Below are 19,301 nucleotides of genomic sequence, written 5' to 3' on the forward strand. Positions count from 1 at the left end.
CATTCCGCCCCATCCTGGATCTCAAGAGCGTCAATCATTTGCGGATAATTCACTTCCGCATGGAAACTCTTTGCTCCGTCGTCATGGCCATACAACCGGGGGAGTTCTTAACCTCTCTGTGCCTCTTGGAGGCCTACCTTCATATCCCAATCCATCAAGACCACCAGCGTTTCCTACGCTTTGTGGTACTGGCCGCCATTATCAGTTCCGGGCATTACCCTTTGGCCTGGCAACCACCCTCAGAACATTCTCCAAAATTATGGTGGTCGTGGCAGCAGCACTGAAGAAAAGGGATCCTGGTGTACTCTTTTTCTTAGACGACTGGCTGATCTGGACGAAGTAGTTGGAAGAGAGCCTCCAGGTGAAAGCAGGGCCAAGTCCCTGCTTCAGGAAATCAGTTGAGTTGTGAACATGGACAAGAGTAGCCTCAAGTCCTCCCAGTCTTTAGAATACCTGGGAGTCTAGTTGGACACCAAGCAGGACAGAGTCTTTCTCCCTCCCTCGAGGATAAGGAAGCTGATGTGCCAAGTGTTGACTAACACAATGCGCCCCAAGGTGTGGAGTTATCTCCAGGTCCTCGGCCTGATGTGGGTAAGGGCACACTTACGGCCAATCCAACGCTCCCTGCTGTCACGTTGGAACCCACTGTCTCAAGACTACTTGATTTGCCTCCACCTACCAATAGAAGTATGTTCTTGGCTCCAGTGGTGGCTACAGGAAGTTCACTTAAGCAAGGGTGTAAGCCTGTCCCCACCGAACTAGCTAGTCCTTATGATGGACATGAGCCTCCTAGGGTGGGGAGCTCACTAGCTGGAATTGACAACCCAGGTGTGATGGACCAAGGAAGAGGCGCGCTGGAACATAAACTGCCGGGATGCATGAGCTGTCAGAGTAGCGTGTCTGCAATTCGGCCACAGGTTCCAGGGACAGGCAGTCCGTGTGATGTCGGTCAACGCCTACATCAACCTCCAGGGAGGAACCAAAAGCCACCAAGTGTCTCTGGAGATAGTCCTCCTTATGGAATGGGCAGAAAGGATCTCATCATGGGAATTGGCAATATCAGAGCAGATTTTCACAGCAGGGGGAGAGTCTGGATCCAAGGGAATGGGTGGTGTTGACCAGAGCCATTCAGCTCCTACTAGATTGCTGGGGCCTCCCATCCATCGACCTACTGGCCACATCTCACAATACAAAGGTCTCCCGATTCTTCAGTCACAGATGAGATCAGCAGGGATCGACACCCTTGTCCAGACCTAGCCAGAGGAGGACTTACTGTACACCTTCCCGCCATGGCCTCTGCTGGGCAAGATCATCAGCAAGATCGAATATAAAAGAAGATTAGTCCTTCTGGTGGCCCTGGATTGGCACAGATGCCTGTGATATGCAGACACATGGAGGCTTCTGGTGGAGATCTCCTTATGCCTCCCCCTGCATAGGGACCTTCTCCAACAAGGTCTGATCCTTCACAAGGACCCAACTCTGTTTTGTCTTAGTCTGGCCCTTGAGAGGGCTCACCTGGCGAAGCGTGGATATTTGGAGGCTGTAATCGCCATCTTACTCTGCGCACAGAAATTCTCTATGTCCCTGGCATACGCGCGGATCTGCGGAATATTTGAGGCCTGGTGCGAGGAACGCGGGGTGCCCTCTCGGATGACAAAGATCCCCATGATTCTGTAATTTTTACAGGACGCCCTGAACAAAGGGTTGTCCCTCAACTCCTTGAAGGTCCAGGTGGTGTTTCTCTCCTGTTTCAGGGGCGAGGTGAATGGAACCCGCCTGTCGACACATCCGGACTTGGTCTGTTTCCTAAAAGGGGTTAAACACCTCCAACCACCCTTAAAGTGGCTGGTCCCCTTATGGAACCTCAATCTAGTATTGAACTTTTTAGCAGGGCCTTCCTTTTGGCTGCTGCACAATCTGTCTCTATGCCTGTTAATGCTGAAGACTGTATTCTTGGTGGCGATATGCTCGGCTTGTCGCATCTCTGAACTGCAGGCGCTGTCATGTCGAGAGCTGTTCCTCCAGTTTACTCCAGGAACGTTAGAGCTTCACACTGTTCCTTCCTTCTTACCAAGGTAGTCTTGGAGTTTCACCTGAACCAGTCCATTTCCTTACAGTCGCTTGATAGACACAAGGACACGGAAGACTGTCTCCTACGCCACTTAAACGTCAGTAGGCTTTTAGTACAGTATATGGAATATTCAGAACTGGTGCACAAGACGGACCACTTGTTTGTTCTTCACGGTGGAAGGAAACAAGGTGAAGCGGCCTCGCAAGCAACCAAAGCTTGCTGGATCAAGGAAGTGATCACGGGAGCTTATGTAGAGACAGGGAAGAGTTTACCCCTTCAAGTTAAACCTCATTCCACTAGGGCCCAGGCAGCATCCTGGGCAGAAGCTAAGCCTCTATCTCCCGTCGACATCTGTCGAGCGGCGACGTGGTCCTCCTTGTACAACTTCTCCAGGTTCTATCGCCTTGATGTTCAGGCCTGAGAGGACGCAGCCTTTGCGAGGGCAGTGCTAACCGGACCGTGGGCCGCCTCCTGCCCTGTTCGGTAATAGCTTTTGTACATCCCATTAGTCCTGAGTCCATCTGGCTACACTCTAGGAAACGGAGAATTTACTTACCTGATAATTTCATTTTCCTTAGTGTAGACAGATGGGACTCGGCATCCTGCCCAAGGACTGTGCCAAGGAATCGCCCATGAGGTGAGTATCGATTCTAAGAGGCTATGGGTAAGCCGTTGCCCAATCCCTAGAACCAGGTCTTCTATAATCTTGCTGGGATTCAGTGTTTGTTTGGTTGAGTACAGTTATGGTTATCTGTTTCTAATCAAGTTTTTCAATAGTATGTCCACAGTGGCTTTTGAATAGAATACTGGAGGGTTGAGGTCACTGCAGGGGTGTATGCATGGTGACATCAGCTTTGAAACCTGACTTTGTCTCCATGTGCTAGCAGGGGAGCATATAACCCATTGGTCCTGAATCCATCTGAATACACTAAGAAAAATGAAATTATCCGGTAAGTAAATTCTCCATTGCCTGTACATCTGGTCTGTCCAGTTATTCCTATCCACTTTCCCCAGGATATAACCCAGCTGTCAGCCACTTGCAGCATCTCTCTATCCAGGACAGTTTTGTCCGTCCTTTTATACTTTACCATCTTGGGCAGATGAGCATTCAAGATCTCCCACTTAGTTTATACCCCTCACCCCTTCATTCCCACAACATAAGCTTCATAGCTAGGCAGGGACAGAGTGAGCTTCCCTCATACTACCCCACTACAGAACAGGTGAAGCACAGGCTCAGCAGAGCAAGCATCAGACCCATAGGCACTATAGATGGCTTCCCATCACTGTGGCCGATGACAGTCCTTTGAGTGTCTGTGTTTGGGGTTCTGCTGTACTGCTGCTCATTTCCTTTTCTTGCTTTTCTTGCAGACAGTTGGGAGGATCTGGTGAAGTTTCTGCAGATGGCCCGGAAGAAGGCACGAGAGTCATATGTGGAGACTGAGCTGATGTTTGCCTTAGCAAAGACAAATCGCCTATCAGAGCTGGAAGAGTTTGTCAATGGGCCTAACAATGCCCATATCCAGCAGGTAACTTAAACACAAAAAAGCATTCCCAGAGCCCTGTGCTGGTGGTCCCGCATTTAGAGCCTTCTGCTTTACATTCATTTTTTCCTTGTAAGTAATAGAAAGCTATGCATGCTGAGGAGGGAGGGGCGTGCATGGTTTTTTTGTTTGTTTTTTTTACTAGCACATTTCAAAAATTGAAAAAAGTCATTGTGATATAGGCATCTTTATTTATTTATTTTTTTTAGATTGACTTTGCACCTTTTCATTGGTAGTTCAAAGTGAGTTACTGTAGACATTACCCTGCCCCCAAGATGACTTACAATCCGAGGGCCTAGTTTTATTAAGGCTTTTCTCCCATTCATTGTCTCTGGAAAAATACTTAGTAATGTGGACATTGTTTGTACTGGAGGCAAGGAAAATGTGAAGTGACTTGCCCAAGGACACAAGGAACTTACGTGGGATTTAAACCCTGGTTTTTGGTGTTTGCTGCTCCACTCTTTCTATTGCAGGAGCTGTCCAGTCGATGGTGCTGAACTGCACTGGAACTTTTCTATTAAGCGCTGACTAAATTTATATCTGTAAACACAAAATCTTTTATAACAAAGAGAAGCTTCTAAAACATATCTCTCTACTATTCAAGAAACATGCTGTAATAGTCTGAGGCTTATTTTTCATACCTCTTCCTGTACTGAATACCCAGGTGGCGTGCACAATCCCTCGGAAGGTGTCCTGTGACTTTCCTAGTTCCACTCAAATGGGCAGCAGCTATTGCTGCAGTAATGCTGGGCATTTCCCTCCCTCCTTTTGCTGAACTATCAGCTTCTGGATAGGCAGCTTGAACCATGAACCAGCCCATAATGTCTTATTTTACAAAAAATAACGATACCAGGGAGAGTAAGCGATGAGCCTCTGTGCTTAAAGCCAGCTAACTCCTGTTAAATCTCTTTGTGCTCATTTTCTCTTCCTGTGCCTCAGTGTGTATTAAGCTGTAATTATGTCTGCAGTATCATTGGGTAAAAGATATATTGGCCACATGTGCATGACAGAATTCCTCTTCCCATGAAAAATAATTTGTAAATCCAAATTTTACTTTCAGATATGTGTAAAGAATAGAAAAATGCTGCACTCTGTGTGCCCCTGGAATACAGACTACAAATCCACTTAGTTCAATGGCTTATTGTTCTGTGCTGTTAGACACCTGGAGATCTCTGTTTCAAATCACTGATCATATCACTTAAAGGGCATGGCTAGAGCCTCATGTGTAATACCTGAGGCTATTAACCTATTCTGAATGCTGCAATAGAGAGAATGGCTAGTTCCTGTTCGTACCCCAGATCAGTCCAGACAAGTGGGTTTTGCATCCCTACCAGAAGATGGAGGCAGAGAACAAAAACTTTGAGGCACTCTTCATATATGAGTGCTACTTGCAGTCCCTCAGTATTTCTTTCTGCAGCAGATGGTAGAGGTGTAAACTTGCAGTCTGAGTGAGATTAAGGAAAAAAAAAAAAAGGAAGCAAAAGATCAGCTTCAAGCGCTCCCTGAGGTGTTAGGTATCTTTGCAGACCATCCCTTAGGTGGAGCCACACGAGCAGGGGTTGGAAATCTCAGAACAGGCTCTGCCTGCATCTTCCGGCAGGGGGGAGGCCTGACAGCCAGGGGTACTGCTTCCCTCATCCCCTTGGAGCTTCTCACAGATCACCAGCCAGCAGCAGGAAAGTATTTGTGAGCTTTCTCTTTTTTGGAGCTGCATTAGATCTCTCACTTTTTTTTAAAGTAAGATTTACAGGAACGGAAGCTGTGACCAATCGCGTGCAGGCCTGAGAGCTGCAGGGCAGTGATCGTGTTGGGGAGGAGGAGTTTGCTGTGTCCACTGGGGGTCCCTTGCTGGTTGGAGGAGCGATTTTGGGACCATTGCGAGGCATTCTTCAGCACAGCTGCCACATGGTAGACCTAATGGTGCTGGCATCACAGAGTGCCAAAACTTGTTGGGCCTGCGGCTTGTGTCTGATGCCGCTGACTGCAGGCGTGCTTTGCACTGGCTGTACCTCAGGGTGAGGGAACCTGCATGGAGGCTGCAGATGGCCAGATGGTCACCTGCTCGGCAGGGCCAATGTCAGAGGCTCCTGGGGTGCTGAAAATGTGGTGGCATTTACTGAGATGCGGCAAAAGTCTTCAATGCCCGCAGGACCCAAGCATTCCCCTCCTGTTTCCCTGATGGACAGCCATCTGGAGAGGATTTTGTGAGGGAGAGGATGATCCCATGGATTTCTCGGTGGATTTTGTGTTGCTCCTTCACAAGACCTATTTGGCTAGGCGGGGAGTAGCAGAAAAGCATTCCATAGGTGGGACACTATGGTGGCCCCTCAGAGGTTCAAGTTGGGCCCGGGGGGGGGGGTTCTGGGACTTTGATTCATTGCCTGGGTCTCACTCGATCCTTGGAGGAGATAGACCTTGAGGCTACAGAGGATTTCTGATGATCCGTTTGTGGCAGGTGGAGATCCGGAGGACAACCCAGGGGATGACATAGCAGCGGACGTTCCCTGTATGTACACAGATCAGTCCAGATTCCTGGGTTTTACCTCCCTTCCAGCAGATGGAGACATCGACCCTTGGAGGAGTTAGACCTTGAGGATGCTGAGGATTTCGGATGATCCGTTTGTGGCAAGTGGAGATCTGGGAGACAACCCAGGGGATGACCTAACAGTGGACAATCCAGTTGATGACCCAAGGGTTGAGTAAGGATATGGCCGACCAGGATGAGACACCAGTAACCAAAGGAGATGATCCGAGGGTTGTCCAGTTGTTGAGGAAGGAGGAGTTAAGGCCTCTTATTCCCCATGTCTTGGAAGAGCAGGGGATCAAGATCACCCAGGAGGATTCGGATAATGAAGGTATGGATCCAGTGTTGGATGGTCTGCGAGGACTGCCGAAGGCTTTTCCATTCCCCAAGAAGGTGAAAAAGCTGGTAAACCTGGAGTGGGATACTCCAAAAGCCAGCTTGAAGGTTAGTAGGGTGATGGCGAAGTTATATCCGCTGATGGGAGGAGTCCTTAGAACTGCTGAGGCTGCCTAAGGTTCTTGACAGTCACGAAGAAAACTACTATCCCAGTGGTTGGGTCTGCTGTGCTGAAGGATGTGCAGGATTGCAAGCTGGAAATGCAGTTGAAGAGGATGTTTAAGGTTTCAACCTTGAGCCTCCAGGTGCGATTTGTGGTAGACTGATGCAGAAGGCACAGGAGAAAGGAGTCTTTTATGGTAGTGAATCCCAAGCAGGTGGCCCGGATGGAGGCTGGCGTTACCTATGTTGCATATGCACTATATGACTTGGTCTGTATGTCGGCCAGGAATATGATCTCTGCAATAGCAGCAAGGAAATTTCTCTGGTTACGTATATGTGGCCTAAGTCAAAGCTGCTGTTTGGAGAAGACCCGGAACAGTTGATGAAACATCTGAGAGAATCCAAGGGGAATAATTTGCCAGAGGATGATAAAGCTGTCAAGACCATTCTGCCGCACTCCCGTTTTTTTCAGATTTCAGGTGATTTTGGTCTGGCAAGTGTCTCAGGTTTGGGACAGAAGCAGACCTCAGGTCAATCAGTCCTTTCGGGGTTCCCATAGGACTTCCAGGGACTGTCCCAAGCAGGGGACCAGAGGTGGAAAGGCTTCGCAATGAAATCAGGAAAGTCCACTCTTCAGTGGAAAGCAGTAGGAGGGGGGGTTGTCCTTTTTCTATGAAGTGGGCCAGGATCACATCTGACCAGTGGGTTCTAGAGGTGATAAACAGTTACACCTTAGAATTTTCTCATCCAATCAGGGAAGTTTTCATGGTTTGCCATTGCATATCTCAGACCCAGTGAGAGGTGATACAGGATACACTGCATTGCTTATAAAGTCTAGATGCAATTGCACCGGTTCCTCCATCAGAAAAGGGACAAGGAAAGTGCTCTGATCTATTTCATCATTCCCAAAAAAGAGGCTACTTTCCAGCCCATTCTGGATCTCCAGAAATTCAACATGGGCCCTGCAAGTGATGAGTTTGGGGGTGGTAATCGCAGCAGCCAGAAAGGCTTCTAACAGGTCCAGAATCACTAGATACTCTATCTGCATATACACATTCAGCCAGAATTCCAGAAGTTTTTTGCGGCATTTCCAGTTTCGGGCCTTTTCCTTCGGGTTGGCGACTGCACCACGCATGTTCACGGAAGTAATGGTGGTGGATGCCCTGAAAAGGGAGGGGATTCTTGCCCACCCTTACCTAGATGATTGGGTCACTGACACAATTATAATTTAAAATTATATTTAAAGACCTTACAAAGAAAGATCAAAGCTGGCATAATAAAAAGATTTTTGGTATTATCCATATTGTATCAAAATAGAGCGCTAAAAAATAAATAAAATAAAAAGATTTTTGGTATTATGCTATTCAATTTTCACTTCCTGTTATTATTTTATTATTTATTTTTTAGCGCTCTATTTTGATACAATATGGATAATACCAAAAATCTTTTTATTATGCCAGCTTTGATCTTTCTTTGTAAGGTCTTTAAATATAATTTTTAGAATTCTTAAGATTCAATATTTATTTTTGTTTTCAATGTATTTATTCAATACATTTAATTCACAGACCTTTTGTTGCACAGTCTTTTTCAAGACTTGGATTGTCGTCATAACACTACTCAAGTAGAGGTAAAGACCAAATACTTAATTGATGTTCACTTTTTCACACTTATATGCTGTGTCATAATTCATATTTACACCACATTTTCATGTTACCATTTTAATTGTGTGTCAGTTATGTTTTCATTTTTTATTATTTACAAGTATGTGTTGTTGTATGTTGTAGCCCCTGATGTAGCCCCATTGTAAGAGGGCGAAACTCGGCCTGAGTTGGGCATTGTTCATATCTTCGTGTTACTACCCAATAAAGGAAACCATTTGGACATCTGGCTGCTAATCCTGTTTTATGCTAGATTTGATGCAATGGGCATTTGCCCACCTGCTGCGCCTTCAGTGAGCGCTGCTGTGCCATTGAAGTCTGTTTATCAGCGGCCTTTACCGCTGCAGGGAGATCCAGTATATCATAGTGGCTATCTCGCCACAGTTTGTAGAAGGGGGTGGATCTGGAGGCCCTGGACTGAGTGGGACGACCACAGGTGCCATTCTCGGTGATTGGGGGCGGTCCATCTAGGACCGATGGCTCAAGATCACTGGTCCTCTATGGAAGCAGCCTGGTCTGTCAATCATTTGGAAACGAGAGCGGTTCGCAGGGCTCTGTCCGATTAATGTGTGGTGAAAATATTCTCAGGCAGTGCAATGATGGTGGGTATATCATTTGGCAAGGTGGAGCAAAAAGTCACACTATGACTGGAGGCCCAGGAGCTTTGTCTGGGTGGAGCATCACCTGGAGGGTATAGTAGCTTCACATGTGGCTGGAGTGGACAATGCAGGCAGACTATCTCAGCAGGCAACAGTTGGACCTAAGATAATGGGAGTTGTCAATGGAGGCCTTCGGCTTTATTTAGGACCGCTGGGGCACTACCCAGCTGGATCTGATGGCATCGCGAAACAATGCCAAGGCGGCGTGATTCTTCAGTCACAGATGAACGGTCGGAGCTGCAGGAATAGATGCTCTAATCCTTCCGTGGCAGACAGGGATTCTGCTATACATTTTTCCTCTGTGGCTGCATCGAGAGGCATCTGGGACAAGTGATTCTAGTGGTGCTGGAGTGACAGTGTCATCTGTAGTTTGCAGATCTGATTCATCTCGCAGTGGTCGCGCCCCTCAGATTGGCCCATCTGCCAGGTTTGTTAAAGCAAGAATTTATCTTGTATTGGGCAAATCGCTTTTGTCTCATGGCTTGGCTTTTGAGAGGAAACATTTAAGGTTGAAAGGTTACTCGAAGTCTTGGATTACCTCTCTGCTTCATGCCAGGAGACATCCATGTCTATGGCTTATGTCAGGGTATGGAGAGATTTTGAAGCCTGGTGTACAGATGAACCCATTAAAAGTGAATATCCCTCATATTTTGGCCTTTTTACAGCAGGGCTTTTGTAAGGGTCTAGCATATAATTCCCTTTGAGTGCAAGTGGCAGTTTTGGGGTTTCTCAGAGGTTAAGCTACAAGGGAGGCCTTTGGTGTCTCATCCGGATGTAGTACGGTTTTTGAAGGGGGACAAGCATTTGCAGCTGCCGGTGCACAGGCTGTGTCCGGCTTGGAGTTTGAACTTGGTTTTTTGCGTGCTATGTGGACCTCCATTTGAACCTTTGTGGAGAGTGTCACTAAAAGACCTCACCCCTTTTTCTGGTGGTGATTTGTTTGACCAGGTGAATTTTGGAGCTGCAGGCTTTGTTCTGTAGAGCCATTTCCAAAAATTACGGATGATGGGGCATCGTTGTGTATGGTGCCCTCATTTCTACCCAAGGTCATTTCCTCATTCTACCTTAACCAGACTGTGGAGCTCCTTGTGTTTCCCACTTGATTATCCAAAACTCCAAAGGCGAGGGAGCTTCATTTGTTGGATGTTCAAAGGGTGCTGTTGCAGTATCTGAAGGTGGTCAACAGTTTTCGGTGGTTGGATCATCTGTTTGTATTGTTTGGAGGAGCTAAGAAGGGAAGTAAAGCTTCTAAAGGCACAGTTGTTCATTGGTTGAAGGAAGCTATTTTTTCAGCCCAATTTCAAGAGTTTGAAAGTCCCAGAGGGCTTGCAAGTGCACTCTACTAGGGCACAGGAAGCCTCCTGGGCTGAGTGTCAGTTGGTGTTGCCAAAGGAGATCTGTAAGGTGGCAACGTGGTCTTCACTTCACACTTTCTCCTGGCATTTCCAGTTGGATGTTCACGCGCCGGGGAGCTGATGTTTGGCAAGAATGTGTTGAGAGCAGGTCTTTCGGATGCCCACCCAGTGTAGGGGTGCTTTGGTACATCCCACTCATCTGGACTGATCTGGGGTTTGAACAGGAAAGGAAAATTAGTTCTTACCTGCTAATTTTCGTTCCTGAAGTACCCCAAATCATTCCAGAGATCCAGCCCCTTATCTGCAAAAGACCATTCTGACTACATTGACAAAATTGGATCAGATTAGTATGTATATATTCAGAGCCTATACAATGACTAAGTTTGGTTGGTTTCCTTGAGGTTGATATGGGACTCCAGTTCAGGGGGCTCCAACTTTACGTTTGACATTCTCCCTGGGAAAGTCAGGATAGTTGAGTTTTTTCACTATGGTTTGGCTTGGGAACAGGTCAATATTGAGGGGCAGCAGGTGGCCCTCTCATATATGAAGCAGTGCCTCAAAGTATTTGCCTCCATCTGCTGGTAGGGATGGATAAACCCACTTGTCTGGACTGATCTTTGTTACTTCAGGAACGAAAATTATCAGGTAAGAACCAATTTTCCTTTGCTGGAAAGTGGAATAAAGTACCTTGTACATCAAGTGTTCCATTGCTGTTCGGAATTGTTTCCTTTCTTTTCCTTGCTGAAGAGGGAAGTGGGAGAAGAGAAGCTGGAGCACTGCAGGTGCTCACAGTAACAGGGGCTGAGTGTATGGGCAGGATCTTTGTGTTGCCAGACCAGCCTGCCGTCCCCCAGTTTAAACCAGTCTCTGGTGTCTAATCTCCTGTACAGTGTACTCACAGTGGGTTCCATTGTGTCTGCCTTGGGTCCTTATCTGTAGTGTAACTTAAATGCTACAACCTTGTACTTCTTATCGTTGTCATGCTTTAGTACAGCTTGTTGATTTATAAACAGTTCTAGTCACTCCCACCCTGGAATTAGGTTCTGTGGCATGTATCAGGGCAGTAATACAACCAAATTGTTACTAGCTGGTCAGTACTTAGTTTAGTAGTAAGAATGGAAGAAAGGTTTTGCAGTCAGTTATGTCAAGTGTTAAAACTGCAACAAAAAATTCATTGCGGTTTGTAATCGCACATGGAATCGGCTCTGACAAGGTATTGTAACGTAGGTGTCCATCCAGGCCTCAAGTCACTCTTCAGCTATTTCTTTCAGTCCTGCCATGCCTGGCCCTCAGAGCTCCTAGCCCAGACTGTATTCTTCATCATTCTTTACCTACAGGTTGGTGATCGCTGCTATGAGGAGGGCATGTATGATGCGGCCAAACTGCTCTACAATAATGTCTCAAATTTTGCCCGTCTGGCATCTACTTTGGTACATCTGGGAGAGTACCAGGCAGCGGTAGATGGTGCTAGAAAAGCCAATAGCACCAGGACATGGAAGGAGGTAATCAGTCTTTTGTCTTTGTCTTGGGAATATGCAAGGATGTGATGTGCATGCAGATTTCAAGAAAGGTGTGCTTCACCTGCGTGGTGGGTCCATGCTGATGTGATGTGCTGGTGTTTTTCCTTTTCTTGTAGGTATGCTTCGCTTGCGTGGATGGGACAGAGTTTCGACTAGCTCAGATCTGTGGCTTGCACATAGTAATCCATGCTGACGAGCTGGAAGAGCTTATCAGTTATTACCAGGTAAGGTTATTCATTTAAAATTGGAGCTAGGTTTTTCTCCATGACATGTTTCTCACCTCTATGGTTTAAAAAATACAACCTTGTTTTATCTTTTTATGCTGTTATCCGCTACATCTGTTGTTTTCCTCCTGTTCTTCTTGGCTTATCCGGCTCTGCATTATCAAAGAACAGCTGATCCCCCCCCCCCCCCCGAAATGCACAAATGTGGAGCATTTTGGTGTGGGAGGTGGGACTGCTGTATGCTGAAGTCTGTTCATGCTCTTGACTCTCCAGGACCGCGGGTATTTTGAAGAGCTGATCTCGCTGCTGGAGGCTGCACTGGGTCTTGAACGTGCTCACATGGGAATGTTCACAGAGCTTGCCATCCTGTACTCCAAATTCAAGCCCCAAAAAATGAGAGAGCATCTGGAGCTCTTCTGGTCCAGAGTTAATATTCCAAAGGTAAGAAATTGTAATTTTTTTGTTCATCTGCATGTTTCACTTTCTGTGCCTAAGTACATGAGATTTGCCATGCTCGATCAGACCTAGGTCCTTCGAGCCCAGCATCTGGTCTCCCAACTGTGGTCAGTTTGGGTGATGAGTACTCAACAGATCCTCAAAAGTAGATCTGTTTCTTCTTATTTGCTCCCAGGGAAAAGTGGTAGTTTTCCCATATCTCCCTAGCTAATGCAATAGTTTTCGTCCAGGAACTTGTCTAAGCCCTTTTTAAACCTCACTATTCTACTCACCTTGATCTCCTCTTCTGGCAGTAGATTCCACAGCTTGACAGTGCTGGTAGCTAGTTTTTCAGAGTGTCCCCTTGTAAATAACCTACCACCTCACTCATGATATAAACTTCTATCACAGTTCTCAAGATGCAGTCGTACCATAAATCGATGCAGAGGCATTATGAGATTCACCATTCCATTCCAAATAATTCCTAACATCCTATTTACATTTTTGACTACCCCTTACCTGTAAGTGGAAATTCAGCACAATAGCAATTCCCTTCCCTGTACGTACCAGGATCAGTCCAGACTGCTGGGTTATGCCTTCCTTCCAGCAGATGGAGTCAGAGAAAAGCTGAAAAGCACCCCCTATATATACACCTGTGTGCCACCTGCGATCCTTCAGTATTTCTCTGACTCCAGCAGATGAAGGAAAGCATAACCTGTGGTCCTGTTCCTTGTCAAATTCTGTGATAATCCTGTAATTGGGAAAGGTTTGGCATTTGAGGATATCCCTTAGACCTTTGGCTAGATCAATCTTGCCAGTGACTTCTCTCTGCTGTACCATTGTTTTGAGGTATCTCATGGGAAAGTAATGCTGGCATGCCACTTGATCAAACAAGAGAAGGCCACTTCTAATTTTAACTGGAAGTGGAAGGGTGTTCTCTTCTACTGTTCATATGTTCTGTGTTCCTTTCTTGATCCTTTGTGCTGCAGAGCGTTAATGTTCTTTTATGTGCCATGTTAAAGGTCCTGCGTGCTGCAGATCAGGCACATCTGTGGAGTGAGCTGGTCTTCCTGTATGATAAATATGAGGAGTATGACAATGCCATCATCACCATGATGAGTTACCCCACGGAAGCCTGGAAGGAAGGACAGTTTAAAGACATCATCACTAAGGTGAGGAAAAGCATAGTCTCTGAGAGCTTACTAATTCTCCAGCTGAATGTGGCTTAATTGTGGCAGAGACCTCTAAATGCACATCTGTTAGAGGTGAATATCTGTTTTCCTGTTCTTACGCTCAGCCTTTAAAATCTAAAGAGCACTTTAGCAAGCCCTGATTTTCAGAGTTGCACTGCTGGGTCATGTGAGCTGTCACAAGCTCTGAAAGCATTATTCCCCAAGCTTTCCTCTCTGCTCAAGGGCTTCTTACTATTGTAACAAACTCTGATCCTAAAATACAAACGGTGTTTTTAAAATGGTTCGTATTAGAAGATACTTTGTTCAGTTTAATATGAATGGTTGCTTACATTTTTATGTTCGTTGGAGGACCCCAAACATTTTGAAAAAAGGGCCACATGCAGCATTTCATATCACCAAGGTGGGGGGAGAGAGGGAGGTTTGGCGGGTTCTCCCTTGCATCCTGGCCCTTTCTATGTTTTGAAATATTGTGAAAGGGTAAGGAGGCAGCAGGATTCCCCCAGAGGGTATGGCAAATAGGCAACCCTGTCACACTCCTGGAAACCTTGCCACCTGCCTCCCCTCTTCAGCATCTGCATGTGTCCCCTGGGATAGAGGTGGGGAGTGAATGGCAGGGCAATGTGTGTGGCACACTTGCTCTCTCTCACCTCTCTCCTCTACTCCTCCTCTCACTCACATTCCTTTTCCTTCCCTCACCTTGCGGGGCTTTTCTTCGGCTGCCAGAGGTTGGGAACCCCCACCAGACCTTCTTGCCACTTCTAGTCCTGAGAGACTTCTCTTTGGCTGGCAGGGGTTGGAACCTCACCAGGCCTCTTGCCACTTTGGCTGTCGTGCATGGCTGAAAAAGAAAAATGTAAACCTTGCTCTGCAGGTCAGTTTGGCCACAAGAAGGAATTTATTTGGCAGGCTGGAAAGAATTGCTCCAGGGCCTGGAAGTGGCCTGCAGGCCATAGGTTGGGGACTCTTGATCTTAGTGATGTTGTACATTCTTTGTTGTAATGCCTTTTTGTATATTTTATGTTCCTGCTCATACCCCCAGATCAGTCCAGACAATTGGGTTTTCCATCCCTACCCACAGATGGAGGCAGAGAATTAAAAACTTTTCAGGCACTGCTACTTAACTGAGAGTGCCACCTGCAGTCCCTCAGTATTTCTCTGTCTCCAGCAGATGGTAGAGGTGCAAACCTAAAGTCTGATCGTAGTTTAAAAAAAAATATATATATATAGCGTAGCTTTAGAGAGGAGACAGAAGAACTGACTGTGCTCCCAGAGGTGTTAGGTTCCTTCGTAGGCCATTTCTCTGGTTGAACAGGGTGCGGGGGGCATTGAAAATCCCTGGCCAGGCTCGATTCCAGAGGGAGAGAAAGCCAGGGCTCCTGGTTTCCTCACTCCCCCCTGAGACCCTCTCATCCAGTCCAACCATCTACAGCATTCAGGAGCACCCAGAAACAGGAAAGTATAACTTTCTTTTTGGGTTTTCTGGGGTTGCTCAGGAAGCTGTCTCTTTAAGAGAATACGTTTAAAAAATAAAGTAGTGTCTAGTAGGCTTGACCTCTGTCGGCTCGGCGACTGGGTGAGCAGGGAACCGCGCGGCTTGTGCTGTGTTTGAGCACCTGGAGCCAGACAGCGTCAGCTGCAGTGGCGGCTTTCCTTCACTCCCACATAGTTATTTTTAGCCGCAGTCCATGTCACTGACTATACCGTCTCCCGCTGAGCGCAGTTGAGCATGTGAGGGGAGGCGATTACGCCTCAGTGCGGCACTTCTATGCCCTAGCTGTGCTTGTTCAGAGGATATTAATTCATAGTTGGTATTAGTGTTTCTACTATCTTGGCTTTGGTAAAGGTGTCAATACTGAGGGGACTGTAGGTGGCACACTAGGTTATATGGCAGTGTCAGTGAAACTTTCTCTGTCTCCATCTGCTGGCAGAGAGGCAAAACCCAGGAGTCTGGACTGTGGTACTACAGGAACGAAAATTAGCAGGTAGGAACCAATTTTCCTTTCTGTGGCAGGGTTGGCGGCCTTGAAAGATGTCAGACCGAAAGCTGGAGATCCTTTTAGAGGCTGTTTGAGGTCTCAGCTCTGAGCCTTAGAGCTGCGGGCTGTGCTAGTCTAATGCAGATGGCTTGTTTGTGCTCCATGCAGAAGGCGCAGGAGAAGATGGCTGGGACCTCTGCTGAGCCTAGTCGGGATGCTCGGTTGGAAGGGGAGGTGGCCTATGTGGCGGATGCCTTCTATAATATGCTTCGCACTTAGGCTAGAAATATATGGTGTCCACGATACCCTCTAGAAGACTCCTGTGGTTATATAACTGGTCAATGGATGTTTTGTCAAAGGCACAGTTTTTTGTAATCTCCCCTTCAAAGAAAGATGGTTGTTTGGGGAGGACCTGGAGAAGCTGACAAAGCATTTGATAGATTCTAAAGGGAATAGATTGCCCGAGGATAAGAAGAAATAAGACCTTCCCGCCTCGCGCTCGCTTCCGTGAGATGAGATTTATATCCAGCAGAGGTTCTTCCAGACACTTCTGCAGCGGTTGGAAGCCATCATCCCGATGCTGCAAGAGGACCTTGGTCGAGGAACATATTCTGTGTACTTCATGGTCCCCAATAAGGAGGGTTCATTTTGGCCCATTCTAGATCTGCCAAGAGTCAATACGGCCTTGCGCGTGCCACGTTTTCAGATGGAAACGTTGCGAATGTTTGCAGCAGTGCACAAGCGGAAGTTTCTGGCCTCCTTGGATCTAATGGAGGCATATCTCCACATTTCCTAGTGTAGCAGATGGATTCAGGACCAATGGGGTATAGTGTGCTCCTGATAGCTTTTGGAGACTGAGTCAGATTTCAGTCTGATGTAGGCACCAGTACATATACCCATGCAGGAAGCTCTGCTCTTCAGTATTTTCCTTCTCCATAGCAGTTTGGGACACTCTACACGCTTGCTCAGCGTTAGAGTATTCAAACCAAAGAAAGAAAATTCCAAACAAAGAAGAAATCTTACCTCTCCAGGCGAGCCCTGCTCTCCTGCGGTGATACCTAAGGGTCCCTCCCCCAGTTGAGATTTCCTGAGGTGATTTCCGAGTTCCCTGTACATACCAGGATCAGTCCAGACCGTGGGTTGTCTCCCCCTTCCAGCAGATGGAGTCAGAGCAAAAGCTGAGAAGGCAGGCCCTTATTAGTTAGAGCACCCTCTGTGTCCCCTCAGTATTCCTCTGACTCCAGCAGATGCGGGTCTCACCTACAGTTCCCCACTCAGCTTAAAAGGGATAGTTATTTAATGTACAGCTTTCTCTTCTATCTTTTTGGATGGATCTGGTTCTTTAAAAAAATAAATAAAATACAAAAGTTTAGGAGTTTTTTGCCTCTGGCACTTGGGTCTGAGCTTGCAGGCAGGACTCTTGTCAGAGACTGGCCTCTCTTTATCTCTTTCTCTATCTCCTGTTACCTGTCTCTGTTTGGGGTAAGTGTAGTTTTATTTTTTCAGTTTCTTCTCTTCTGCTGCCTGGGGTGTAAGCTGGTGGTCCAGCCTCTCTCCCCCATTTTGCCGACTCGCTGCCTGAGAGGCCGTTCTTCCTTAGAAGCAGCCTTCGTTGGTCAGAGACGCGACATCCCTCTGACACAGAAAAAAAAAAAGAAAAGAGACAAACGAAGGAGGGAGCTTTTTAGTCCAGATCGCATACCTGCTCTCCGGGGTCGAGCATTGGTTTTAGAAGCAGCGTGGTTTCTCAGCTGCAGGCAGCCTTCGGAGGTGTTCTTGCCTCCATGTCGCGTGCTGCTCCACATGCGGAGAGCTGGCCTCCCGGATGTCTTGGGATGGTCTTTGTGCCGGGTGCCTCCCCGGTGGGGAGGGCACCTCGAGGTCGGAGGGGCGCACCGTTTCACGTGCTAAATCGTGCCTGGATGTAGAGGGGCCGGCCCCGTTCCCGTCCGCTGGAACGGCAGCCATCTTAGATTTCAACGATAATGCCTCCTTGCATTCTAGCGCAGATCCGGCCCTCGCTACCGGTTCTTACCCCGGTGGACTTGCTGGATGTAGACCTGCCTCGGGGCCGCAGATTCTTCATCTAAGGCTCAGCTGGGTTCTCTTCCTTTCAAAGGGAAATTACTGTTTGGGGATGAACTGGACCAGCATAATAAGTCGCTGGGCGACAAAGTGCATAAGCTGCCGGAGGACAGTCCTCGCAGTTCAAGGGTCTTCAGTTCTCCTCGCACCCGTTTCCGGGGACAGCGACGTTTCCGACAGTCTAGACCTCCGGCTCACAAGTCTCCTTCAAGATCGCAGTCTTGGTCTCTGTCCTTTCACGGGCGGTGGCCCGCTCGCGGTAACTTTGCCCAAGGAGCAGCCTCTAAATCCTCCCAATGAAGTGTTGCCGGTCCACTCTGCGACTCCCAGATTAGGGGGACCCCTCTTCCTCGGGGAGTGGGCCAAGATCACCTCGGACCGTTGGGTCTTGGATATTCTACAACACGGTTATGCTTTAGAATTTGCTCGGCCTCTTCGGGACCGGTTTGTCTTCTCCCCATGCGGTCCGTCCAGAAAGCAGGAGGCGGTCCATCAGACCCTCGGGGCCATCATTCCAGTGCCTCTGGCGGAATACGGGCTCGGCCATTATTCAGTCTACTTCGTGGTGCCCAAAAACGAGGGGTCCTTCCGGCCAATCCTGGACCTCAAGATGGTCAACAAGGCTCTCCGGATTCCTCACTTCTGGATGGAGTCCCTGCGGTCGGTGATAGCTGCGGTACACCGCGAAGAGTTCCTTGCCTCGTTGGACTTGACGGAGGCTTACCTTCATATTCTCATCCGGAAGGACCATCAGCGCTTTCTGTGGTTCAAGATCTTGGGGCAGCATTACCAATTCCAGGCCCTGCCCTTCGGCCTTGCGACCGCGCCACGAACCTTCACCAAGATTATGGTGGTTGTAGCGGCGGCTTTGCAGAAGGAAGGAATTTTGGTCCACCCTTATCTCGATGACTGGCTCCTCCAGGCGAAGTCCAGCGGCCTATGTCGGCAAGCGATCAACCAGGTTCTGCATCTCCTTCAGTCGCTAGGCTCACCTCGTCGCAGTCTCTCGACTTCTTGGGGGCACACTTCGATACTGCAGTGGGCAAGGTCTCTGTGAGTGGAGCGAGCGCCGTCTCTTCAGTCGCAGGTACGACGTTTTCGGATCCTTCTGCCCCTTACCGCCTGGGATTATCTGCAGCTTCTGGGTACCATGGCCTCCACGATAGATGTGGTACCGTGGGCTCTGGCACATATGCGGCCTTTGCAAGGAGCCTTGCTTTCCCGCTGGAAGCCGATCTCCCGATAATTTCAGGCTCCGCTACCGATTCCTCCATTAGCGTCAGTCTCTCGTGGTGGCTCAGGCTGGATCACCTGCTGCAGGGAGTGGACTTGGAAATCCCACAATGGCTAGTCATCACTATGGATGCCAGTCTCACCAGCTGGGGAGCAGTGTGTGGACGGCTCTCAGCACAGGGCCAATGGATGTCGGATCAAACAGCCTGGCCTATCAATCATCTGGAGACGAGAGCTGTCCATCTAGCACTCAAGCGTTTTCTCCCACAGATCCAGGGCCAAGCAGTTCGCATACTCTCGGACAATGCCACAATGGTTGCTTATATCAA

The 19,301-nt window shown here is 47.8% G+C and overlaps 1 protein-coding gene across 1 annotated transcript in view; it reads left to right on the forward strand.

The window, feature by feature from the left end:
* Nucleotides 1-19,301, forward strand: part of CLTCL1 (clathrin heavy chain like 1) — a 118,888-nt gene that overhangs the window by 83,160 nt on the left and 16,427 nt on the right. Inside the window, 5 exon segments of the mRNA XM_029619101.1 lie at nt 3,440-3,597; nt 11,644-11,808; nt 11,943-12,050; nt 12,324-12,491; nt 13,508-13,657. Coding sequence (XP_029474961.1) covers nt 3,440-3,597; nt 11,644-11,808; nt 11,943-12,050; nt 12,324-12,491; nt 13,508-13,657 — 749 coding nt within the window.

This window comes from Rhinatrema bivittatum, chromosome 11, assembly GCF_901001135.1.
Source record: "Rhinatrema bivittatum chromosome 11, aRhiBiv1.1, whole genome shotgun sequence".
NCBI lineage: Eukaryota > Metazoa > Chordata > Amphibia > Gymnophiona > Rhinatrematidae > Rhinatrema > Rhinatrema bivittatum.